We start from the raw sequence: 27,969 nt of genomic DNA on the forward strand, positions 1-27,969 counted from the left end.
TGTGGTGTCAATCATAAGGGTGAAATTTATTATTCATTTGTTTTCTTTTTTACTCAATTACAGAAAGAAACAAAGGTTTGAAGACAGGTTCCTGAAGACTACCCCTACCAAATTTGATTGACAATCTTTTGACATAGTTAGTATAAATTTAGTAGGGACTCTGCTTCCTGAGTAAACACAGAGTAAAGTCCAGAGGTGTCCTGTGGTAGGCCAGAAGGAAGATGTTATCCCACCACCTTCCTCCAATTTTGATGCCTTTGACCCTTTGAGTGAACCTTCAGTTCTACTTCTGAACACTAGGTGGCACCAGAACGCTGAAATAGTGAAATAGAAAAACTGGTGCTTTGCTGTGAATTTTAGATTAACACATAAAATGTATTCTTATTCTTTGCAGTAATTTAGATTGTGGTGCCTTTGCCCTCTTCCTGTAATCTCTGCACTGGGGAACAGCAGGTTTAAAAGCCTATGTGAGTGGTTCTTTAGCCGCCTGCTCGAACACCATGAGCTCCGTGCTGGCCGTCGATCAGCTTTGCTTTTTGCCACAGCAGCTTTGCTTTTTGCCACAGCAGCCTCCAGTGCCATCAGGCGCATGCTTGGACTTCACTTTGTCAGATTCCTCTGCAAGCTTGAATGGATCTCTGATTATATCCTGTCAAAAGTCAAACAGAAAGAAAAGACAATGGGTATTGACATACCCAAACACCGATAGTTTGGTCTGATTGCAGCTGATTTCCCCAGAAGGAAGATAAAATGCACCATCCTGACCCAGGAGGAGCATGGTCACTCTAGGATTAAGATGACCTTTAAAGATAAACCTGGTGGCACAATAATTCTACCCCTGCCCCCAGCAATGTGAAGGTGGAGGCTGGAGGATCAGGACTTTAAGGCAGTGAGTTGGAGGCCAGCCTGGGCCACAAACTAAGGAACAGAAGATGGCCTGTTCAGATTCACACCTCCCAGGGTAAATTTTACTGAAAGACTATTCAAGATGGGGACGGATTAATTTCTGTTTGTTTTTGGTTTTGAGACAGAGTCTTATGTAGCCCAGGCTGGTCTCCAACCTCCAACTCACTATGATACTAAGGGAGTGCTGAGATTTTATATATACATATACATATATATGTATATATACAAATGTATATACATACATATACACAAATTATATATATGTATACATATGTATAAATATATATACATACATATACACAATATATATATATATATATATATATATATATATATATATATCCCACCACCCCCAGCTTATGTTGCGCTGGGTATTGAACCCAGGGCTCTGTGCAGGCAGACAATCATTCTACCAGCTGAACTAGATCTCTAGCCCTAAAGTGGCTTTATCATTGTTGCGTTGAGAGTCTTACACTGTAGCCCAGGTTTACCTGGAACTCCTGGTGATCCTCCTGCCTCAGCCTTCTAAGTGCTGAAGGCACCGTTTCACCCAACTGACCCTGTTCTGTGAGATTCTTATGAGCATGTGTCTTTTTACCTTTGGAACGAAAATTCTGAAACACTAACACTTCCCTTCCCTTCTCTTAGTCTCCGCAAATACGTACATAAGACAAGAATGTTAAGTTGGAGATACCAGTACATCCACTGATGTCCAGATTTGAGATGGCCATCGGCGGTCACCCTGACCTGAGAACATGGAGTACAATTCTCTAAGGAGAAACAGTTGTCTTTATTTTTCCTTTTACCACCAAATAAGCTGCTTCTTACAGCAGCCCCAGTGGACCAAGGGCCAACTGCGGCCAAAGACAAGGAACCTGGGACATGAACAAGGGAGATAAGCTGTTAAGTTCCCATTCCTGCTATTACTGGTAGAATTCCAACAGGAACATGTAAGGCCACATGCAAGAAGCTGACAGCCTCATTTGAATGGTGGACACACCCTCTCTTGCCCCCAGTTCTACTTTTCTTTCATGTTAAGGTTTTATTTAGTTTTATTTTACAAGTATGGGTATTTTCCTTGAAGGAATATCTGTGTGTCACAGGTGTACAATGCCTGTAGGAGCCAGAAGTCACATTCTCCAGAACTGGAGGTACACAAGGTTGTGAGCTGCCATGTGGGTTCTGGGAACCAAACCTAGGTCTTCTGCAAGAGAAACAAGTGCTCTTAATTAGTGAGCCATTTCCCAGCCCAGCCCATTTCCACCTTTCTAAGGTCAAAAGGTCACCCTGGACCTGGGCTTTATATCCATCAGACTAGAACCTGTCTGTGTTCAATGCTGCTGCAGCCACCAAGACCTCACCTCAGCGGTGCGCCTTTCTCTTTGGGGCTCTGGGAGCCCTCACCTCCGTGACATGCCTAGGAGATACACAGTGGGAAAAGTGCTCACTGTACAAGCATGGAGCCTAAGTTCAGATATCAGCATCTACCGAAAAGACCAGACATAGTTGCACATGCCTGTAACTCCAGCACTGAGGAGGGGGGAGACAGGAGGATCCCTGGAGCTCACTGGTCACACAGTCTAGCCCAAACAGCAAGCTGCAGGTTCATTGCGTGAGCCAGTCTCCAAAAACTAGGGTGGAGAGTGATAGGAGTCTCTGCATATGCACACACAGGCATGTCCACCTGTGTGTACATATACATACACACAGACACATACACACATGCACACACAGGCATGTCCACCTGTGTGTACATATACATACACACACACACATACACACATACACACACACATACATACATACATGCACACACAGGCATGTCCACCTGTGTGTACATATACATACACACACACATACATACACACATGCACACACAGGCATGTCCACCTATATACATATACACACATACACACACGCACACACATACACACATGCACATACAGGCATGTCCACCTGTGTGTACATACACACACACACACACACACACACACATGCACACACACACACAATGCACACACAGGCATGTCCACCTGTATGTACATACACACACACACACACACACACACACACACATACACATGCACACACCACACACACAAATGATTTTCCATACCCTTCTTCCCTTTCAGTGCCCTATCTACCAATGGGAAGCCATATTAACATCATTTCCAAATGTATGTTTCAGGTCCTGAAAGGCTAAAGTGACATGGAAGTTGGGAGCATCCCCTTTGCAGCATGAGCCCTGTGGCTCTGTAAATGCAGGGGTGCAGGGGTGCAGCACGCTAGTTAAGGTGGCCACTCTAGAAGCAGACGTGAGTTCTAATCGCTAGCTGTGTGGTCTTGGATGAGGAAATCCATCTCTTGGCAACCTTCGCAGCCAGTTTCTTCGTCTACAGGATGAGCATCACAGAGGTCATTGTGAGGAGTACACAGCACCTCAAACACACGGCTGTCCTATAAAACTTAGCACTTCTAAATTATTCCACCTGCTGCTCATGTTATCACCACCATTGTTATTGGCCACAGCAAGACATTCCCACACAAACCCTGCTTGCATCTTTTTGGATGCTGCTGTGTTTAATAACGTAACTCATTGACTGATTGATTTGAGCTGATACAATGTATCCTATAGTCCAGGCTGGCCTTGAATATGTAGCTGGTGGAGAACAAATACAAACACAATTGCCTGCACACTCAGTACACCACGGGTTATCACCAAATTCTTCCACAAAAATGATAAATATCTCCTTCTCCAAGAGAGTGCAAGGCTATGTCTCTAGGTCACACAGCTGTTTCATTCTGATGCCCAGCTGCCGCAAACAAAACTAAAACTTGAGAGTCTGCGTGTCTACCTCTCTAACTCTCTAACCTTCCTTTGAAAGTGGGAAAACGTGATACCAAGTGTAAGGTCCTCGCCTGCTGCTGGGTGGGCTGGCGGCAATACGTCCAAGCTGTTATCTTTCAGTGAGAGTGGGGTGTGGAAACCTAGAATCCCTGGGAAGAGAGGTTTGAGGGAGAAACTGAGGCTGCTTGCTTATGGAGGTTGGCGACTCTTTGCCTAGGAGCCTTGCCTTTTCACTTGGCCTTACACGAGTCAAAAGGCCAGCAGAAAGGCACAGCATATGTGCCAGCAAGGGCAGGCTGTCCCCTCAAGAGCCCACCCACGCAGTCCTATACTGCTGTAGAAGCCATGGATCCTTCAAGCACTGTCACATTGAGTCTGAAAAGTCAGAGCCCGGAACATGGAGGCTGTGGCATTTCTCTGGTGGGAAATAAAGTTGAGAAAATAAATAATAATAGTGTCAACTCATGGGTCTCTTAGGCAGCACCTACAGAGTGCCCACCACAACCAAAGGCATCATTGTACCCCAGACTGGATCACTGTGGGATCCAGGGAGACACGACTGAATCAGGGGACACCTGCCAGGACAAAAGCACTCTGTGAAAAGCACTCTGAGGAAGGCCAGGGCTTGCCTGAACTGAGCAGCGACAAACCACTCTCACCCAGTACTTCAGGACCTGTGAAGGCATTTTCATGTGCAGAACGGAAAACAAGCTGTCAAAAACACTCCTTGAGAAGGACACGGTCCACCTCCCCCTCATTTGACAGGATGTTTCTGATACAGGTCAGGCTATTACCAACGTGGGTAAGACATAAAATAACCAGAACAGAGTATGATTTGTGCCCTAGTACAAAGGCGAGGAACAGACACATTGCTCGCTGGTCACCACGCAAACCAGCCTACCAGGAAGCCACTGGAGGGCAGACCTATGAGTTCTAGGCAATGGAAGGTATGGAACCCAGTTACTTACAGAGCTGCCTCACCACCTCGGGCTACAGTGCTGGATGGGGTTTCACTTCCCCTGGGAAATGTGAGGTGTGCAGATGCGTCGGCTGGAAACCAGCGTCCACACGACAGCACAACCTGCCACGGATACCACCTGGCTTTTCAGACATCAGGAGAACATCAGGACAGCCTGGGCAAAATTCTGGGTGGTATGGTTGCTATCATGTAGGCATGACTGGTGGCCAAGCACACGGATGATTGGGCAGGGTACAAAGAACACACATCACGGATGGCATACGTGGTGAGTGAAACAGCATCTACTGGCTTCTCCAAGTCTTTCCTCTGAGGGAGACCATCAAGGTCTTGAGAACCTGTGCCAGACTGACAATATCCACAGCATCCACTTCCCAGGACATGCTGTTAGGGATAATACCCAAACACATCATGACATTTTTGTCTGCCACGGAACCCTTAGGCAGCAGGCTTGGTGGAATGCTTTGTACACTGGAATAAGTATTATTCTCATTGGTTAGTAAAGAGTTGATTGGCCGACTGCTAGGCAGGATAAGGTTAAGCAGGAGCATCAGACTCAGAGAATACTGGGAAGAAGACAAAGGGCGGAGTCAGAGGAGATGCCATGAGACGCAGAGCAAGGGAAGTACATACATGAGGTAAGTGAGCCTGGGGCAGCACATAGATTAATAGAAATGGGTTAATTTAAGTTATAAGAGCTAGCTCTAGGGCTGGAGAGATGGCTCAGCGGTTAAGAGCACTGACTGCTCTTCCAGAGGTCCTGAGTTCAATTCCCGGCAACCACATGGTGGCTCACAACCACCTTGAATGAGATCTGATGTTCTCTGCTGGCAGAAGACTGTGTACATAATAAATAAATAAAATCTTTAAAAAAAAAAAAAGAGCTAGCTATAAATGAGCCTAAGCTATCGGCCATGCATTTATAATTAATATTATAATTATAATATTATAATTAATTATCTCTGTGTGATTATTTGGGGAGTGGCTTGTGAGACAGAGTTGATTGTATGTCTAGACAGAAAACTGCCTACATTGGAGAGAGAAAGAAACGCTCATTAAAGCAACAGATTCAGACCCTATGAGGCTCATCTTGGCTGGCTAGGCTGAAGTCCCTGGAGGACACCAACACTTTAAAATACCTCCTGCTGCCATATCTGATCCTTATGAGTGCCTGGGGGGCTCCGAGTCCTGCCCCAAAGACCACTGATTCCCAAGCTGTGCATATAGATCCTATGAAGTTAATACAAAGACAGAGTGCCCTGCGGTTTCATTCACTGTAACCATTAACTGTAACCAAGCACTCACCCTGCAGCCTCAGTACCTGGAAAGTGGAGGCAGGAGACTGGCCAGTTCAAGACTAGATTGTGCCACAAGGCAAACCCATCTCAAATCAAAATCAAAATAAATGCAGAGATGGGGGACAATGTGGTAACTTCAAGTGGCCTGTGCCCCTGCTGGGCTAGCTATTTCTTGCTACAGTATTGGGTGTCTCTGGCTCATCCTGCTTGGCCCTTGTGAATCCCATTAGGCCCTGGATTAATAGCCCCCATTGTATTAGGGATTTGCATTTAGACTTTCATTCATTACTGCAGTCTTTAGTTGTCTGTTTGTTTGTTTGGTTTTTGTCTTTTTGTTTTGTCTTGCTTTTCTGATTTTTGGCTGGTTTGGTGTGTTGTGTATGTCTGTCTGTCTGAGTATGTGTCCTGGAAGCGGGGCTACTAGTAAACCTAAATTAGTGCCTATTCAGTTTCTTACCCTTTTCATAGGAGACTTGCTAAACTGTCGATTTTGTTCTGGTGACTAAGAAAATGTGGATTATGTCTTGATCCACCTTGTTATTATTTTCGTAGGTGTCCGGTCTCTTCCTATATAGCACTTCTACTGTTGCTGTGGACTTTGTTTACAAGTTGAGCAAATGGCCTCACAGCACACGGCCAGCATAGAGCTAACTAACACCTCTTGCGGGATCAGGGTGTACTATGACCCAGGAAAGCACATGAGATAGAAAGAATTATAAGGAATGCTGTGTAAAGATTGGTCTTGGAGTTGGGCGGTGGTGGCACCTGCCTTTAATCCCAGCATTGGAAGGATGGAGGCAGGCAAGGCAGATCTCTGTGAGTTCAAGGCCAGCCTGGTCTACAGAGAGAGTTCCAGGACAGCACATCTAGGGCCACATAGTGAGACCCTGTCTCAAAAACAAACAACAAAAGATTGATCTTGGTATGACTGCAGCCATCTTCAGCTGTAACTATCATGGTTATTATCCCAAAGTACCCCTAAATGTCAGCATTGCCTACAGTCCCCCATAAATGAAAACAGTTGAAGCTGTTAGACAAGTACAGAAAGCATCAATACCCAGCACCAGGAATGTGCTGGCCACTAGATAAATTCCTAATATAGACAGATACATCTCAGCTACGTTAAAGTCACTTATATCTTGTTCCACAGACATGCTTCTCTCTCTGGTCCACGTTTTGGGGCTCCAATCAGTATTGCTGCTGCCTAGGTCCACACTTCCGTCGGTAAGACCATCAAGAAACTGGACTGTGTGCAGACCTGGATCTGTCTGCCTCTCCCTCAGCACCTCACATCAGTCCTCGGACACTAGGACTGGTCTCACAGCCGGTCTCTAATAAACTTGATTCTCTTAAAGACTGTGTGTGAGGTGAAAATACCACAAGGGTTCTCTATATATCGATGTATGCTCATTGTATAAACTACAATAAAGTATGAAAAACAGAAAAGTGAAAACTTTTGGAGATAGATAACTTCTGAGACCAGAGTTAAGGGCACATGGGAGAACAATTTTAGAATCCTGAAAAGAAGGTTGGGCAGTGGTGGCGCACACCTTTAATCTCAGCACTTAGAAGGCAGAGGCAGGTGGCTCTCTGTGAGTTCGAGGCCAGCCTGGTCTACAAAGCCAGTTCCAGGGCTGTTACACAGAGAAACCCTGTCTCAGAAAACAAAGCAACAACAATAAAAAAGAATATGATTCAGGGCAACATTCCAAAATAGTAGAGAAATGATGCTTATTTAATAAGTGGACTTGTTGATACTTGGAATGATATGTTAGAGGCTCTGTAGTTAAGAAACAGGACCCCAAAGCTTCTTCTAACAGAAAATCATTCATTATGCCCACAGTTTCTAGGGAATTATTATCCAAATACTAGAGTCCCCAGATGTGCCAAGGTTGAGGCTTTTTATACAGTTTCGACTTGTCTTTGGTATATGGCTACATATATTTTATTGGATGCTTTAAGCTACTATCAATAGCAGCTAGAATGAGAAGAGAGAGGAAGTCAGGGCTGAGGAGAGATGTGGTCAGTGTGCATGCTCACAGGGAGGGAGCTACTGATCAGCCCACATGCGCACACATGGACACAGACCAGCCCACATGCGCACACATGGACACGGACCAGCCCACATGCGCACACATGGACACGGACCAGCCCACAGGCGCACACATGGAAACGGACCAGCCCACAGGCGCACACATGGACATGGACCAGCCCACAGGCGCACACATGGACAGGACCAGCCCACATGGGCACACATGGACACGGACCAGCCCACATGCGCACACATGGACACGGACCAGCCCACATGGGCACACATGGACACGGACCAGCCCACATGGGCACACATGGACACGGACCAGCCCACATGCGCACACATGGACAGGACCAGCCCACATGGGCACACATGGACACGGACCAGCCCACATGCGCACACATGGACACGGACCAGCCCACAGGCACATAGACACGGACCAGCCTACATGCACACACATGGACAGGACCAGCCCACAGGTGCACACATGGACAGGACCAGCCCACATGCGCACACATGGACACAGACCAGCCCACAGGCGCACACATGGACACAGACCAGCCCACATGCGCACACACAGACACGGACCAGCCCACATGCACACACATAGACACAGACCAGCCCACAGGCGCACACATGGACACGGACCAGCCCACATGCGCACACACAGACACGGACCAGCCCACATGCACACACATAGACACAGACCAGCCCACAGGCGCACACATGGACACGGACCAGCCCACAGGCGCACACATGGACACGGACCAGCCCACATGCGCACATGTTTCCTGGGCTTTTCTCTTCTTAGCTCGTGGGGGCTCCCTCCTTCCCCAACCACAAATAGTACTTTGAACCTAGCAGGGTGGTCCATGTCCATATCCAGAATTTTGGAGGTAGAGACAGTATATCAGTTCATGCCAATCTGGGCAACATAAAACTGTCTCAAAGGAAAAAACGGGAGTCACACTTTGACTTTAAATTTTTGCTTTAGGTGGATTCAGTTCCCAGTACCTACATGGGGGGGGGGGGGCGGTCACAACCATCTGTAACTCTAGTTCCAAGGGATCCAACACTCTTTTCTAAGCCCCATGGGCACCAGACATACATATGGTACACAGACATACATGCATACATGCAAGCAAAACACTCTTACACATAAATAAAATAAATAATAAATCTTTTTAATTTATAGCTACAGTGCAGGACTTGCTGGTGAACGTGACCGAAGAAGAACAGCTCTGTGGAAGTCCACCTAAATGAATTCCCCCGTTACCTGTCTAAACACACGAGTGACCCACAGCCACAGGTGATGAGCCATTCTTCAGACACCGTATTTTCACACTCATTGAACTGGTAAACGCCCCCACTTCTTTGAGACACAGATCTCCTGGTGGCCTGGGGACTTAAATTTGGTCCTGCATAGGACTCCAACACAGGTTCCTTGCTCTGCTGCTTGGCAAAACGAATGTGATGACCTGGCCATGGTGAACTTCTGCCCACTATCCCCGATGACTTCCTAAATGCTCCTCACATGCCTGCCTGCAACCCTGACAGAGTCATCCTAACATCAAATACATGAGCTTCACATGGAAAAGTTGTTTTCAAGGGCCCTTGGAGCAACCCATGCAAGCAACGAGCTACACATACCATTACCCTATCCCAATATTTATGTTAAATTAAATTCCAAGATGTAAAAGCAGAGTCATAAAAAAGGAGTAAGAGAATTTTCATAACAGATTTGACAATAGATTCTTAGACATGATCCAGGAAGTACCAACAACAAGAGAAAACAAATGAGTTACTCAAAACCAAACGATATATATCTGGCAAGGCCTGGTATTCAGAACACACATGTACAAGTCTGTGGTATAGGTCAGTGGTGAGAGCTTGCCTACTGTGTAAGGCCCTGGGTTTAACTTCATCATCACAAAACAAAACAGAATATAAACATTAAAAAAAAAAAAACCCTTACAACTCAATAGCAAAAGACAACCAACCCAATTTAAAAATGGGCCAAGACTTGTGAGTCATTTCTTCAAAGAAGATATGTAAACAGTCACTAAGCACGGAGAAGGGTTTAATTTTGTTAAACTAGAAAGAAACTCAGATCAAAGCCATACAGCTTGCCCACCAAGGTTTGGTTCCCAGCACCACAGGGTGCCTCACAACCATTCTAACACTAGTTCCAGAGGACCAGATGCCTTCTTTTGACCTCTGAGAGCATCAGGCACAAATGTGGTGCACACACATCTATACAGGCAAAGCATTCATATGCATACAATAAAATTTTAAAAATATAACATTAAAAACTGGGAGGCAGAGGCAGGCAGATCTCTGTGAGTTCAAGGACAGCCTGGTCTACAGAGTGAGTTCCAGGACAGGCTCCAAAGAAAAACAGAGAAACCCTGCCTCCAAAAACCAAAAACAAACAAAATGAAAATGCCAGGTAGTGGTGGCACACACCTTTAATCCCAGCACTCCGGAAGCAGAAACAGTCAGATCTCTGTGTGTTGAGGCCAACCTGTTCTAAAGAGTAAATTCTCGCCGGGCGGTGGTGGTGCACACCTTTAATCCCAGCACTCGGGAGGCAGAGACAGGCGGATCTCTGTGAGTTCAAGACCAGCCTGGTCTACAAGAGCTAGTTCCAGGACAGCCTCCAAAGTCATAGAGAAACCCTGTCTCGAAAAACCAAAAAAAAAAAAAAAAAAAAGTGAATTCCAGGACAGTGAGGACTATTACACAGAGAAAACTTGTCTCAATAATAAATAAATAAATATAAATGAAGAAATAAAATTTAAAAAGCCAAATGAATCAAATAGGCCTAACAACAGGGTATGATGGTTCATTAGAATCATCTCTGATGTAAAGGAAAGGAGGGCCAATTTCCTCAGTTTCCATCTGTCTTTTCTTGCCTTCTGGCTCCCAAACCTTCCAGGATCTGGGAAGCCTTCCTAGTTTTCCTTGATTAAAAATCTTTCTTAGCACAACTGCTTGCTGTTGCATAGGGTGTGCCCTGGTGTGTACAGCTTTGTTCCGGAAAATCCCCATACTGATGAGAAACCCTGCTAACTGCCAGCTGCACAGTAGCAGAGAGCCGCTGTCCATCAGTACAGACCTATGGGGGTTACTGCTCACAATGGGCCTGGAGAGACGGACGAGAACACCTTTGTATTCTATGTTCCGAGGGTACATTTGAACCTTGTGAGATAGCAAGGGGTCTGCATGGACACATTCTTGCTTAGTGGCTTCTTTGTTCCGTGTTACCTCCCCCGGCCAGATGGCCCTGGAGGAGACAGAGACAATAAAGGAAGAAACTGACTAGAGTTGGCCCAGATGTTGGGAGAACAAGGGAAGAGGGTGAGAGACGATGATAAGGATGGAGGCACTGACATCATAGACGTCAGGGACACGGCTGGCCACCTGGCAAGAGGGACAAGAAGGCTAGGACGCATCGCCTTTGCTCCCCCCCTGCTCTGCTGAGGCTGCTGGCTGTAGATAAGGGAAGGCAGTTTGGGGGTATTAGGTCACAGCCTTCGCAGATCATATGCCTTCTGGTAAACACAACTTAGAGACTCAATTCTGTCCCTGCTCTTGCCTCATGTGGTAACCGGCAACGACAGCTGGGCGGTGACAGTGCTAGGGATACGGAGTGGTACAGCTACTGTGGAAAACAGCTTGGTGGCTTTTTACAAGCTAGGAACAGGCCCAACATAGTAATACATTCCTTTTCACCTCAGGACTCTAGAGGCAAGGACAAGTAAGTGGATCTCTTCGAGTTCAAGACCAACTGGTCTACATACTGAGCTCCAGGCTGGCCAGGGCTACACAGTGAGACCCTGTCTCAAAAACAAACACATAACATCAAAAGCCCCCAAAAGTTAGAAATGCAGACAAAATAATTCTATTCTTAGGTATAGATGCAAAATCTTTGAAAGCAGAAACTCAAACAAGCATTCGTATATCCATGTTCCTAACTGCTCTATTAATGGTCTCCAAGACTCAGGACCACACATCAAGTGAAGGACAGACAAACAAATGTCTTCTAGCCCTCCTCCAAGGGGAGTGAAGCCCTGATGCATGCTCCAATTGAAGAAGCCGCTTTGGAAACAGGTGAAAAAGGTCAGACACAAAAGGCCATGTGTGTATGAGTTCACCCATGTCCTAAAGAGGCAGAGCCATGGAGTCGAGTCACTCAGCCACTGCTGAGGAGGGCTGGAGTCGAGCCAGCAGGGAGGAGGACTGGAAACAGATGCTCAGTAGGTATGAGGTGGTGAAAATTTTGGAAGTAGAGTATTGTTGGTTGTACAACCTTGTGAGTGAACTAAATGCCACTGAGTTATACATTTCTAAAAGCATAAAATGGGGAATGGACAAAATGGCTCAGCAGGTAAAGGTGCTTGCTGTCAAAGCCGGTGACGACCTGAGTTTTTAATGCCTAAACCCCATATGCTGGAAAGAAAGAACCAGCTCCCACAAGCCATCCTCTGACCTCTGCCCATGCACTGTGACACACACACACACACACACACACACACACACACACACACACACACACAATTGTAGGGGGCATATAGATACCATCTATTCCGTTAACTCACAGATATTCTAAAAACTCAAAGATTATCATTGACTTGTTAAGAATTGGGAGAAAAAAAGAATTAGGGGGCTTGAGAGATGGCTCAGTGGTTGAGGGCCCTGGCTGCTCTTCCAGAGGACCCAGGTTTGATCCCAGCGCCCACACGGCAGCTACCAACCATCTGTGACTCCAGTTCCAGGGGACCTAGACATAACATGCAGGCAAAACACCCACACACATGAAATAAATCTTTAACAAAAAGAACTTGTCGAGCCTGGCGGTGGTGGCCCACGCCTTTAATCCCAGCACTCGGGAGGCAGAAGCAGGCAAATTTCTGTGAGTTGAGACCAGCCTGGTCTACAAGAGCGAGTGCCAGGATAGGCTCCAAAGCTACACAGAGAAACCCTGTCTCAAAAAACCAAAAAAAAAAAAAAAAAAAGAATTTGTCAAGTCAAATCAAATCATTTATGTGTATTAGTTGTGGTAACCAGCTGCAAAGAAAACTTGTTTTAACAGAGTCTGGTGTTTGTGGTTGTTTTAAGGGATCTGTTTGAAGTAGGGAATTGAAAGTCAAACAAACCTTTGTTTCTAATTCAGAACGGCCCCGCATAGCCAGCAGCGTGGCTCCAACAGGTGTGAAGAGAAAATCCTGACCAAAACGCGAGTTCTTCAAGACAGCTGCCGTCTCTTCATCCACTTCAACAGCTTCACCTTCCTGAAGAGCAGCACCAAGTATCAAAAGATGTCACTTTGGTCCTTTGGGTTCTAGGGATCGAACTCAGGTTGCCAGGCTTCCCCGGGCAAACACTCTCCTCGTGTGTATTTGCAGATGGTCAGTTTTCCTTAGTGACAGTGTGACAGTGCTACAAAGGGCACTCACTGCGCCTCCCCGCCCCCCCAACATGCTTGGCAAGTGAGAGTTATGTAGAGCAGTGCCTCTCAGCACGTGGGACACCACCTTTTGGTGTCCAATGACCATTCAGAGGTCGCCTAAGACCATCAGAAAACACAAATATTTACATTACAATTCATAAAAGTAGCAAAATTACAGAAAGGAAATCGCAACAAAATAATTTTATGGCTGGGGTCACCACAGCATAAGGAACGGGTATTAAAGGGTCGAAGCATTAGGAAGGTTGAGAACCGCTGCTATAAAGCATTGAATGTTATTCAGTGAGTATTTTCTTTTCTTATTTTTAAATCTTTTTTAAAAAGCATTATTGTATGCGTGTATGCACACACATTTGAAGACATGTTGCCTATGCACGGGCAGAGGTCAGAAGAAAGTACTGGATAATATCTCCTATTACTTACTATCTGTCTATCCCTGCAGACAGTCTCCCCTGAACACGGGTGTTCACATTTTCTCAGCTAGGCTGGCAGCCAGCGAGCCACAGCAACCTGCCTATCTCTGTCTTGCCTTGGAGCTGGTACGGTAGATATATACCCGACACCTGGCTTGGCACGTGGCGCTGGCATCTGAACTCTGGTTCTCATGGTTGCTTAGCAAGCATTGAACCATCTCTCTGAACCGATTGTAAAGTTTATTTTAAAGACAAAAATCCAAAAATGTATCCCAAGCTGGCCTTGAACCTGCAATTCCTCCTAAACCTCACATATGCTCAGATTGCAAATGACCTTGTGCGAGAGTCAATGTTACATTTTACGTTGTAATTACTAGGCCTTAGAGATCCAAGAAACAAAAATGTCTCTGATCTGCAAGCCCCTTCCCCAAGGCCAGATAGTCCCTGAAATGCTGAAGGTTATAGTTTACGGGAAATAACAACCACATGTTTTCACTCCCTAAACAAGTGTGTTTGACCCATCTGCACCAAATGTGCTTGATCACGTGTCAGGATGTATGCTTGCCCCGGATTGGACCTGAGGCATGAATTATGGGTTTCCTGTGTTAAACACTTGCCATACTTTTAGGGGCATTTCCCAGGTATCTGGTTATGGACCTGACCAGAGCCTATCCACCTGGTTAGAATTTAATTAAAACTTGCTTCAAATTTGGCTTTAAACTGTGGTGGTCTTGTTTCAATCAGTGGGATTAACACCTGAATTTCTAATCCTCCTGCCTCAACCTTCCAAGTGCTGGGATGACAGGCACGTGCCACCACGCCTGTTTGCACTCAGTGTTGTGGATTAAACACCACGTTCATACATGCTAGTCAAGCACCCTACCAACTGAGCTACATTCTCAGATTGTGCTTTAAAAAAACAAAACAAAAATCCATCATGGAGGACCCTGTGCCTGAGCCCCCCTGCATTGCCTCCTGGGGGGCGCTGCTGGTGAGCCCTTCTAGGCTGGGCCCTCCCTGGCTTTGGATAATCATCCATTTGTTGGGATCCTATTTGTTGACTATCTGGTTTCGTTTGCTTCCAGAGTGTTGCTGGTTCTAAAAGTTTTTAGGTTTCTGGCCTTTCTGCTTGTTGCTTTAGATCCAGAAGGCGTTTGGTTTGATCATTTGTTGGGAGTCTTTTTTCCCCCTGACACTCCTTCCATAGCTAATCTGAAATAAAGGGAACTGTTTGGAAACACCAGATTACTTAGTATTCCAGCAAATTAATTCTGGTACATTAATTCAGATTGCAAGATCCAACAAAAGTTGAATTATGGGTAGTTGTAAGACACCATGTGGGGCTGGGAACCAAACTCAGGTTCCTTTCGAGAGTGATGAATGCTCTTAACCACTGAGCCACCTCTCCAGACCCTCTAAATAAACACCTAAATTGCTTTATTTTGCACACTACTGAAAGTCCTAGGTAGTACAATTTTTCTGGTTTGGGTTTTTTTTTTTTTTCTTTTTTAAGACCAGGCTATCCTCCAACTCTTTTTTTTGTTTGTTTTTGTTTTTGTTTTGTTTTTGTTTTTGTTTTGTTTTTGCTTTTCGAGACAGGGTTTCTCTGTGTAGCTTTGGAGCCTATCCTGGCACTCACTCTGGAGACCAAGCTGGCCTCGAACTCACAGAGCTCCGCTTGCCTCTGCAGTGCTGGGATTAAAGGCGTGCACCACCAACGCCCGGCTCTCTCTCTCTCTCTTTTTTTTAAAGATTTATTTATTTATTATGTATACAGTGTTCTGCCTGTATATATTCCTGTAGGTCAGAAGAGGGCACCAGATCTCATTACAGATGGTTGTGAGCCACCATGTGATTGCTGGGAATCGAACTCAGAACCTCTGGAAGAGCATCGGGTGCTCTTAACCTCTGAGCTGTTTCTCCAGCTCCTATCTTCCAACTCTTAGAGATCCTCCTGCTTCTAACTTCCAAGTACTGGAATAAAGCCATGTGCCACACACAGTTCAATAAAAAGAAAATTATAAATAGGAGTCTGCTTTAACTGGCATTTAAATCATCTTTTAAAAAGAAATAATAAATTGGTAATTTATAAAACTTATAAGACCTCTACAACTACATCTAAGTTAAAAGATGATAAAAAGCAGAAAAGTAATTAAAACATTTTTAGAGGTTATATAAAACTAAAGATGGGAGCTGAAGAGATGGAGACCCATCAAACTAAAGCAGAAGTAAGTATCAAGGAATCAAAATACAGCAAGAGACAGGAAAACAAAGACAGATGAGCCATTGAATGACAAAAGTGATATAAAAACTGAAAATGAAGGTACAATTGAAACAGTTGCCAACATCCGTCCAGAAATAAGGATGAGGCCACCTATGGTGACACAAGCCTTCAATTCCAGCACACAGGGGATACAGATCAGGCAGAATTTTCTGTGTTCAAGGACAGCCTGGTTTGCACAGTTGAGTTCTAGGCCAGCAAGACCTAAATATAGTAAGACCCTGACTTGGAGGGTAAAGTGGGGGAAGAGAACAGACAGGAATGGCTGTCAGGTAAATGAAAAGAAAGAGGCCAACACTAAAGCCCTAAATGATTGATGGGGAATGTACTGTGCATGTTTATCTTATTGATTGTTAAATAAAATACTGTTTGGCCAATGAGACAGCAAGTAGACGGGACTAGGAGTCAAAGAGGATTCTGGGAAATGTAGTAGAGAAGTGCTGATCCAGGCAGGAAGTGACATAGCAAGGAGACTCATATTTAACCAAGAAGAAATAGGAAATGGCTCTCTTTTCCCCCGTTCGCCTCCTCCAGCGGCAGGATGTGACCCACCGGCAAGGAGGGACGTCAATGAGGCGTCCGATAAGATAAGTCTTATAAAATATATGTATGATAATTGAGACTGAGCTAACAGATGAGGAATCCTAGTCTTAGTCATTGGCCAAGCAGCACTGAACCTAATACAAGTTTCTGTGTATTCATTTGGGCCTAACTTGGGCAGGCGGCTGGCGTAAAGCACACACGTGGCGGTGGGGCTCAGGCAGCTTTTGGCAGAAATATTTATCGTAACAAATGAAGGCCATTCTGTGTGTCAAGAGAGTCAGTGTCCTTTATCAACTCACAAAAGCCAAATGCTTCCATCCAAGGCAATGTCAGAGACACTGAAATAAAAACCCAAGCATGCAGACTCAGACCACTGGGAAGAACAGCCTGCCATGTTGCCTTTGCCTGTAAACTGGATTATGATGAAGACTGGAGGAAACTCAGCTGATGCCCAGAAAACTGCAGAACAGTGAATGTGAAAATCGAGAGTCTAAAGAAATGAGAAGAACATTCAAGACAGTGTGACAATCATGCAGAATCTTAAAAGGTGGCTTCCCAGGATTCACCCAGAATGAGCAAATAGGTCAAAATATCTGAGTAGCCCAAAAGCTATAGATCTCATGCAATGGACATTTGACAAAGCCCTCATGGAAGCAAAATCAACCCAGGCATGTAATGGATATCACAGGAATACACAGCCGGGTGTCTCTGTGCTCCTCTCGAGAGCTGAGGGGCTCAGAAGATAACCTCCCCGTGCCCCGCCTCTCTGTTCCAGGGTTTGCCACTGAGTATTCATTTGGATAATATATTCTTATTAGGAATTCCAAAGTTGAAGCCCATATTAAACCTAAAATATGCTAAACTAATTAAAAGGGTGTGTTAATAATTTCTATGCCTTGGAATCACTGGTCAAAGGAAGGTATAAAAAGTTTATTCCTCTACTATAAGTATAATGAAGACTTGGATTAAGGAAAAAACAAAATTACACACAAACCAACCAATCTCAGAATAGTGAGAAGCAATTTAAGGTCAAATTCAAGATCCAGGGAAGGCACTGTGGCTGGGGGGCAGGTGGGCATGAGGGCAAGGGCAGAAAGAATGTTGCAGAAATAACGGATACCAGCCTTGCCCACCTCACAAAGCTGAAGATAAGCATGGCCCACACTGCCATCCCCATGGGAAACTTTTTTTTTACCTTGAATGTGAAATTTGCATCAAAGATTAGTTCTTTTTCATGCCCTGTGATTCCACCTTTGTAAACAACTTGGCATCTTTTAGCTGGCTCTGTCTTAGGGAGTTTGAAGAGTCGGAACGTGGCAGACACAAAACGACAGTCACCTGAAAGCAGACACACAGGGCTCACTGCCTGCACCCCAGCGGCACTCAACAAATGAGGACGTTAGAGCAAGCATACTGTAAAGGTGATTTCCTTCACTGTATGCCATCAGTTTTCTTTGGGAGCTTCTGAAAGATTTTAGTTTGCTGACAGAAAAAGTTTTAAAAGGTTTTAGTTCACAGAGAGAAAAAGTTTCCCACAGGCCTTGGCCATTACAAGGAAGTTTGCCCCAGCCCTGGGCACATCCTATGGTTTAGACGGGGGCGATCGCCAAGACAACTCTGTTTGGGTCACACCTGGCTGGCCAGCAGCCAATCAAGGACTCTCCAGAGTACATTCTATGGTTTTTCCTTTGTAGAAAACCAGGTCACACCTAGGTGACCTCGTTAATATAAAATCATACTTTATAATCAATCACTTTATAATCAATCGCTTTGTGCCCCTTGCCTGTATGCTGATTTGTGGGTTTTTCCTATATAAGGAGCTCGCACCCCATGCTGGGGTGTGCAGCTTCCCTGATATTGCTGACACCCGAATGTGCATTCGTTCAATAAACCCTCTTGCTTTTGCAGCTCTTGGTCTGGTTTCTGAGTCTTGGGGGCTCCTTGGGATCCTGAGCTCTTAGGGGTCTGGGGGTCTTTCACTTCAGTCTGTACTGAATGGTTTCAAATACTTTATTAAGCATCACTCTGAGGGAGGAGCTGAGAGTATTCAGGAGACAAGGTGATGCAGTTCCCCTTGGTAAGAATCACTCATTAAGGGCGCTGGAGAGACAGCTCAGTGGTTAAGAGCACCAACTATTCTTCCAGAGGACCTGGGTTCAATTCCCAGCACCGACATGGTAGCTCATGACTGTCTGTAACTCCAGTTCCAGGAAATCTGATACCCTCACACAGACATACATGAAGGCAAACACTAATGCTCGTTAAAAAAAAAAAAAAAAAAATCACTCACTAAACTAAGTAACCATTGAACTGAAACCATTCCCACTGTAGCCACCGAGTCCCCTCTATAGTTTCTTACCAATGACACTTTCTAGTTCCTTGTTTTGAACTGTGATGATATTGGCAGTGACCAAACGTGGAAGGGAGAACCCAATTTTTTGGGCAATGATGGCAAGATCCTTCCAGTACAAAGCACCACCCAGGCATTCACCTTAAAAGAAAGATTACAGATCATTCAGTATACACAGCAGCATCACCAAAATTTATAGCCTGCACAATTAGCTAGCATATAGTATTACCATGTAGGGCCTAAGTGGTCATGGAGGTGCCCAACTGTAATTCCAGCACATGGTAGACAGAAGCAAGACAATGAGGAGCCTAAGATCACCCCAACTGAGTGTGAGCCCCTTCTCAATAAAACAAAACCACGAGAGCTAAGGATACAGCTTGTTTGAGAGAGTGCTTACCCAAAATGCTCAGAGTCTCGAATTTGAACCTCTGCACCAGCACCACATAGGAGCAAACGGGGTGGCATATACCTGTAATCCCAGCACTTGGGAGGGAGAATGAAGAGTTCAAGGCCAGCCTGGGCTACTCGAGACCTTGTCTCAAAACAAAAAAGTAATAGTAATAAAAAAGATAAGAGCTGGGCATGGTGGCCATGCCTTTAATCCCAATGAGGGAGGTAGAGGCAGTGGGTCTCTGTGAGTTCGAGGCCAGCCTGGTCTACAAAGCAAGTTCCAGGACAGCCAGAGCTACACAGAGAAACCCTGTCTCTCTCAAACTACCAAGAAAGAAAAAGAAAAAAGAAAAAAGAAAAAAATATAACAAATTTGAAACAAAAGAATAGGGCCTGGAAGCATCTACAAGGCCTAAAGAGTGATGATTAACCCCAGAATTTGTCAGCTAATGGTCTCTGAGATCATTTTCAGGGCAGCCCTACTAAGACGCAACTATAACACTTGTGTGTCATACTCTGAAAGGCACTGTGAATGGGAATAAAATGGCAGAAAAGCTTCCTCTTATCTCCAGAAGAGACTCATAAAGGTCTACTACCAGAACAACTACCACTAACATCCACAAGGCATTTTTACAGATTCTTTTCAAATGCAAAGACATTCACACAACTTTTATGTGTCACATCAGTAAGTTGGAGACAAATGTCATGGTCACTGGTAAACAAACAATTTCAAGCTGAATAACACAGTTGTATAACACTTTCAGGAGATGGTTCTCTCCTTCTACCATGGGGTTAAACTCAGGTTGTCAGATTTGGCAGCAACCCCCTTTACCCACTGAGCCATCTCTTCCCAGCATATAGGACACTTATAAAGATCACAGGGCTATTCTCCTCATGCACCTTTTTTTTTTTTTTTTTTTTTTTTTTTGGTTTTTCGAGACAGGGTTTCTCTGTGTAGCTTTGGAGGCTGTCCTGGCACTCGCTCTGGAGACCAGGCTGGCTTCGAACTCACAGAGCTCTGCCTGCCTCTGCCTCCCAAGTGCTGGGATTAAAGGCGTGTGCCACCGAGGCAGAGGCAGGTGGATTTCTGTGAATTCGAGGCCAGCCTGGTCTACAAAGAGCTAGTTCCAAGACAGCCTCCAAAGCCACAGAGAAACACTGTCTCAAAAAAGGCAAAACAAAATAAATAAATAAATAAATAAATAAATAAATAAATAAAGCCCCCCCCCCCCCCCCGTGGGCTCCTTCAATGAACTGGAGCCAGGATGCTTTATTAAAAAAAAAAAAGGCAGGCACCACCAACGCCTGGCCTTCATACACCTTTTTATATGAGTTCTGGAGACTGAACTCAGCTCATCAGGCATGTAAGGAAAGTGACTTGCCTACTGAATCATCTCATAGGTCCTATTTCCTGCTTTTAACATTATCCATTTATATCATTGTATAATAAGAAAAAAAGCTAACACAATCTACTTAAAAAACAATATATGTTTTTGAGACTGTGTCTCATCATGTAGCCTGTGTCAGCTTTGAATGGCTACTGATCCTCTTTCTCCATCTCCAAAGAGCTGAGGTCACAGGCATGTATCAGCTTAGTGCAAAAATTGTTACTTTCAGTCAGACTGATCATGGACATGCATTTCTCTCTGCAACTTCTAATGACTCTTAAATGACACTAAAGGAATAAATATCTCATTTATTCTTCAAAATAGTTTTTTAAAGTGGTCTGTTATTATTTTCACTTTACAGTCTAGAAAATGGTAAAAGATTATTTTTTTAAAGATTTATTTATTTATTATGAATACAATATTCTGCCTCCATATATGCTTGCATGCCAAAAGAAGCCACCAGATCTCATTACAGATGGTTGTGAGCCACCGTGTGGTTGCTGGGAATTGAACTCAGGACCTCTGGAAGAACAGCCAGTGCTCCTAACCTCTGAGCCGTCTCTCCAGCCCCGATAAAAGAATTTAATTGTGTGAGATTATTTTTTAAAAAGTTCATAGTGTTAGGGGGGGACATGTGTCATGTGTCACATGTCACAGGACAGCTCTGTGGACTCTGTTCTCTCCTTCAACCTTTAGATGAGTTCCAGAGATCAAACTCAGATTGCCAGCCTTGAGGCACAAGTGCCTTTCCCCGGGGATCCGTCTCACTGGCACTCATGCTGTTTCTGGGTGGCAGAACCTTCCGGCCTTCCACCGCTTGCTCTCCCATCTAGTCGTCTCACCCCAACTTGTGTGCAGGGTGGAGCTCTATGCTAGTTAATAACCATTGATGTCAATAAACACAAGAACACACACCCCATAAAACCTTGTGTGACTTGATGTCTTCTGGCACTTCAAGGCTAGCATAGACGTCACTGAAGTATAGCTCTCCGCCGTACTGAAAAAAAGCAGGGCACAGTTCGAGCAAGGTTAAAGATTACATTGGTCCCAGATAACAAAAAAAAATTGATGAGTGCAGGAGTTCAACTTCAAAATTCCAATGTTTGAGCTGATACTGACCAATCTGACCTTTGAACATTAAAACCAACACACAGGGGCAGAGGCATTTAATTTCTCCAGTGTCCTATCCAACACAAAGGTACTTTCTAAGACTCAGAAAGGAAAGAGTCAACAGGAAGTTTTTAAATAAACAAGAACACAGGAGGGGGAAAAATGAGTTAGGCAACATTTAGGTTGCCTAACTTTTTAACAAGTCCAAACAGAACATAGCTTTAGGTATCTAGACAACTAACAGACAAATCCATAGAATTAACAGTCTTGCTGCTTGAAAATTACAGTAATTGAGCCATAGTGGTGGCACATGCCTTTAATCCCAGCACTTGGGAGGCAGAGGAGGCAGGCAGATCTCTGTGAGTCAAACCTGGTCTACAGAGCTAGTTTGAGGACAGCCAAGGCTACACAGTGAAATCCTGTGAGAGAGACAGAGAGAGAGGGAAAGAGAGACAAAGAGAAGAGAGGGGGGGAGAAGAAAGAAAGAAAGAAAGAAAGAAAGAAAGAAAGAAAGAAAGAAAGAAAGAAAGAAAACTACAATAATGAAGACCAGCAGTAATGGTGCAAGCCGTTAATCTCAGCACTCAGGAGGTGGAGGCAGAAGGATTTCTAAATTGGAGGCCAGCCTGATCTACATCATGAGTTCCAGAATAGCCAGAGCTACACAAAAACCCTGTCTCAAAAAAACAACAGAGAAACATTAAAAAAAAAAAAAGAATAAGAAGAAGTGTGTCTGTGTTATTTAGCTAATGTCAAAAGCATGGAAGCCTATATTCTATATTCTGTAGCAAGGTTTAGCTTCTCTTAATTGAGCTCAGTGAAGAGCATGAACTGGTGTCCAAAACGGCATCCTTGAAATAACATGAGGTCATTCTTACACGGGACTTTAAATTTGTATTGTTTTACATGCCTAAGTGTTTGCCTGCATGGATATCTGTGTCCTGGTACCCCCGGGGGCCAGAAGGGGGCATCAGAGCCCCTAGAACTGCAATTACAGATGGTTGTGAGGCACCATGTAGGTGCTGGGAATTGAACCTGGGTGCTCTGGGAGAGCAGCCAGTGCTCTTAACCACTGAACCCCAGCCCTTAATATACTTCTATTTGAGCTATGTAATACCCCTTAAGCCAAAAATCCCAGAATTTGTATTTACAATGATTGGGATTGGGCCTTATCTATGCTAATCACATCTCCCACTGAACTACACCTCAAGTCCTCCAAACCCCCTTTAAAAAGGCATTTGTATAAAATGTCCATCTTAGATTTTCCAAAGATAAGATACCTTGGCATCAGAAATAATATTACTGAGAAACAGTCTGTTCTAGGAAAAGTCAAATTTATAGAGACTTTTCAGGGTGAATCAACTGGTTCCTGGGACTCCTCTGCGGATGTTATTGTGAGTCAACAGTAGCCAGAAACAGCAGGAAAGGAGGTAAGTATTTCAACAGTAGCCCCGCCCCACCCACCCACCCAGCCCTACCCTGCCCGGCCTTTTGTGTTCTTTGTCTTTTGAAACAGCCTCTTTATATAATTGAGGTTGGCTTTGAACTCCCTGCATAGCAGAGGACCATGGCCAACTTGGACCCTTCGCAATTTGGTGGATAAATCAAGAGTTGGGATTCTTAGTTCCAGCAAAGAACACGACCCAGTCAGCCCTCTCCAGGGTTTAAAAATCATTCCCAGGGGAGGCATTACCCTCCCTGCAGAGTGGATGGTGGTGGGATGGGGGAAGAAGGAGGGTGAAAGAGGAGAGAAAGGAGGGGGAACTGGGATTGGAATGTAAATAAACAAATAGTCACTTCTCTCCCTCCTCTCACCTTCAGCGCGCCATACACCTCCTGAAGCACTTGCTGTTTATCAGGGACAAGGTTGATAACACAGTTGGATCTAAAAAAATAAAAAATAAAAAAAAATAAGAAGGGGGGGAGCAGATGTTGAAGGACTCAAATCCTTTAAGACCTAAAGGGGCTTCCATCTCCCCATCAACGCTGCCTGATCCCTGCAGACTCTCCTTTCTTCCCGATATGCAACTTTTTTCCAGGATGAGGGAGATAGGCCGTTTGTTTAAGACTTATCAGTAAGCGGCCAGTGAGCACAAACGCAACAGAATGAATATGAAACATGCTTCTTGTTTTTGTCCTGATGTTTACCAGGAAACAGAACAAAACCTGGACTCAAATGCCCATCATGCAAGGTGTTCAAGCCACGTGAGAACAGAGTCCCTCGAAGGCAGCTTTCCCGGTATTTCCATTTGAGGCTGGGTGTGTGGCAAAATGCTTCTTTAAGGTTCCATTCTCAGCATCAAAAGAAAAAACACAGCAGACCCTGTCACTTGGGCATGATTTACTAACTCAGGAAAATGAGAAACAAAACACCATAATTTGCCATGGGGGGGAAAATGCAGTCATTGCTAAAGGCGGTGGTGTACGCCTTTAATCAGGAAGCAGAGGCAAACAGATCCCTGTACATTCAAGGTCAACCTGGTCTACATGGCAAGTTCCAGGCTAGCCATAACTACACAGTGAGACTCTGTCTCAAAACAAGCAAAACAAAAAAGAAAACCACATACATGATGGTTGTCTCATAAGATCACAATAAGGCCTGTTATTGTCTAGTACTGCAACAGCCAGAACAATGCCATGGTACATTAGCCAAGTGTTTGTGACAAGGCTGGAGTCCACACGCCTTCACTGGCTGCCAGTTACAGAGACGTACAACACATGGGATGGACACACAGTGCACTGCACTTAGAGAACATGTTGCTACTGGCCTTTGTTTACTATGCTTTTATGCATCTTAGAGTGAACATACTCTGCTTACAAAAAGAAGTGCTGTAAACAGTCTGCTGGACTCTTTCAACAGCAGTCTCTCACGTCTGGAGTGATTCCCACAACCCTGGATAGCATCACTTCTTGTGTCTGAACTGCTCTGTGGTTCGGTTCATCAGGCCCTAGTATCAATAGGCTGGCTCTTTTGTGTACACTACACAGCCTAAGTGTGCAGTGGGCTTGATCATCCAAGTCTGGGTAAGCACATGCAGTTAGGAAATGCTCCAATGCAAATTTCTTACAACACAACCCACCATCACACTCCATGTAAGGGGTCAGTATGCATTCCAGGGGAGCAGGCTGTGGTCTGGCTGGTCTGGGGAGTTTACTGGATTAAGGTTGGGGGGCAGGAGTGTTGACAATGCAACATGGCATTGTCTTCTCATGTGCATACACCCACAAACGCACAATTAAGTGACCAAAAATGAACCCACCCTCATAATAGTTTAAGTTTATGCTTTTGTGTTGAACTGTGTCCATAGCTATCCTTGAGCACAAGGTTGTACCAGAGGCTAGACACACCTGGAAACTTTGAATTCTCTCTCAGGCAGCTGTGTTTTGTTGTTAATAGGCTGTAGGGAGCTTATTAAAGTTTTCTACCGTTATGAAGGCCTACAAAGTTCAGTTTAATTCCTTCTTCTTTTTTAAACCTTCTAAAAATATTTATTTTTATTACATGTGCAATGGTGTTTTGCCTGCATGTGTGTCTGTGTGAGGGTGTAGGTTCCCCAGGAACTGAAGTTAAAGACAGGTGTGGGGTGCCATGTGGGTGCTGGGACTTGAACCTGGGTCCTCTGGAAGAGCAGCCAATGCTCTTAACTGCTGAGCCATCTCTTCAGCCCCTGGTTTAATTCCTTAAGCAAAGAGTCAGCTCATCAAAGAGTGATAGCATCTGTGTGCTCAAAATGACTTGGGCTTTGCTCAGAAAAGAAAGGCTGTAGCCCTACACAACGATATCGTAGCTCTCCTTCTGGACCCCGGCCTCTGTCAGCTTCTCAATGCATCCTTGAATAAAAGTCACATTGGGTGCCTGGAAACCAAATTTTTCCATGTGGTACTCAAGATAGGTTTTAGCCACTTCCACCTAGAGAAAGAAAAATACAGATTTGGTAATCAACATTATTCAAAAACTCCCTCCTCACCCAAAACTGCCCTATTACAAATGCCATATGCTTCCCCTGCCCTGGGTTATTTTAGATAAATATACAAGATTCCTGAGACACGTAAGATATGCAACAGCCTGGGACAGAAGTTCCCAACTTTGTGAGTCTTGCTTGAGTTAACCTCGTATCCAATAACAAGTCTTTCTGGACAGAAGGATGAAGAAAGGAGGAGAGGAAGTGCCCCTGGGCAGGCCAGGTTAAACCTCCGACTGACTTCTAGGACAGTCATTGATCGTCAATGCCTTCAACTTGTATGTCACTAGAGGCACAAATGACAGCAGCAAAACCCCCAGCCTTCTTTTTATTTTTTGGTTTTTCGAGACAGGGTTTCTCTGTGGCTTTGGAGGCTGTCCTGGAACTAGCTCTTGTAGACCAGGCTGGCCTCGAACTCACAGAGATCCGCCTGCCTCTGCCTCCCGAGTGCTGGGATTAAAGGCAAGAGTCACCAACACCCGGCTCCCAGCCTTCTTAAATACCATGAAGAACAGTGGGAAGCAGTTTCAGGCCTCAAAGAATGTTCTGAAGAAACCTCCTCTTTCTCCTCCAAACCTTTGCCTTACCTGGGCCTTAGTCATGTCTATTCCAGTGACGTGTCCCTTCTTGCCAACTAGCTGGCTAAGCATATAGCAATCTCTGCCGCTTCCACAACCCAGATCCAAAACCTGGCAGTTTTCCAGACGCTCAGGGACAACCAGACCACAGCCATAATACCTGAGAAATGGAAAAGACACGCTTTAAAAAAAAAAAGGCTAGAAAATGCTCAAATAGGAATCTATACTTCGCTCCCTCCATTACCCACTTATATTTCTGTTTTGTGTCTCCCAGTAAACGGGGCCATGTCTGCCGTAGTACAGTGTTGTTGGGCACCACACAAGGTAGCAAGATTCAAGAAAACCATCTAAAATATTTGTTGAATAAATACATCTAAGGCACTGACTGCTGAACAAGAAAAGTACTCTCTTGGGTGCACGTTCTGTAACTTGAGAGGTAAAAACTACAGTACGGAAACCCTTCCTGTGATTGACTGACAGGCCTGGGTGCAACTGGGAGTGGGTGCTGTGGTGGTTGGGGGCCGAAGGCTTCATGACCCCAGGAGGACTTGAGTGAGGTGTTGGAGAGGCAGGGAGTAAAGGTAACTGCTCCCTGAGTGGGCAAGACTATGCCAGGAAAGGCAAGATTAGGAGCCATGGCTGTTCTATTAAAAACCTGAATGTCTGTCAGGGTCCAAGGAGCTTGAATGTCTCCTGCAATGGGGAGGGGTTCAGTGGAGGAGCAGGATAGCCAACAGAGATGGCTAAATGAGATCTGGAGGCTGCGTGGGAACAGCATAGGCACTACCTCGAAGTAACATCTTCATGTACATTCTTCAGAGTTTCCCGGATGTACTTGGGGACCAGCGTGGCCGCGGTGACACAAGCATTAGTCTGGAGGTTTGCAGATGTCTTCAGAACATTCCCATAGTAGTTCTGACTCAACAGCCAAGGGCCAGAAGGAAACAAAGAGAAAAAGGACGGGAGTTGTTGCCTGCGGAGCTGGAGGCCTTCGCCACATCCTTAATTACAGCCAACTGGCCTTTGCCCTGGACGAATTCTAACCCTGCCTGCCCTCCTCCTGTGTGCACTGCCAGAAGCTGCTTGCGGGCAAGACTCCCGCAGACCCCCCGGGGATCCCGCCAGCCACTCCCTAGGACCCTCACCTGAACGTCCTTGTGGATCTCAGCGTCTCGGGGAGCAGCCACTGGCAAGAGAGAGAACAGAGACCACGGCAAGCTGGGGAGGGACAGCAGCACGAGGGCAGAGTGGGAGGGAGCTGGGGCTGCCCAGAGGTCGGAGCAGGGTGGGGGGTGCAGTGGGCCTGTGGGCAGAAGGCAGGAGAGGGGGGCAGGTACTCACTGAGTCACCACAACCACACTCCTGGACCTGGGATCACCCCTCAACTTCCCTAGGGAGCAGCGCGCCGACGCCACGCCCCTGAC

The 27,969-nt window shown here is 45.2% G+C and overlaps 1 protein-coding gene across 2 annotated transcripts; it reads right to left on the bottom strand.

Moving 5' to 3' along the window:
- On the bottom strand, positions 1-27,969 carry As3mt (arsenite methyltransferase). Of its 2 annotated transcripts, XM_027407105.2 has the most exons (11): positions 27,887-27,969; positions 27,691-27,731; positions 27,333-27,460; positions 26,555-26,705; positions 25,779-25,915; positions 23,821-23,890; positions 21,811-21,892; positions 19,127-19,258; positions 17,963-18,105; positions 13,220-13,354; positions 1-649 (listed from the first exon to the last, which is right to left on the bottom strand). In XM_027407105.2, coding segments are annotated over exons 1-11 (1,146 nt in total). In that variant the 5' UTR covers positions 27,888-27,969; the 3' UTR covers positions 1-523. The 2 variants fall into 2 exon arrangements, with proteins under 2 accessions (XP_027262906.1, XP_027262908.1); XM_027407107.2 differs by lacking the exon at positions 13,220-13,354.

This window comes from Cricetulus griseus, chromosome 3, assembly GCF_003668045.3.
Source record: "Cricetulus griseus strain 17A/GY chromosome 3, alternate assembly CriGri-PICRH-1.0, whole genome shotgun sequence".
NCBI lineage: Eukaryota > Metazoa > Chordata > Mammalia > Rodentia > Cricetidae > Cricetulus > Cricetulus griseus.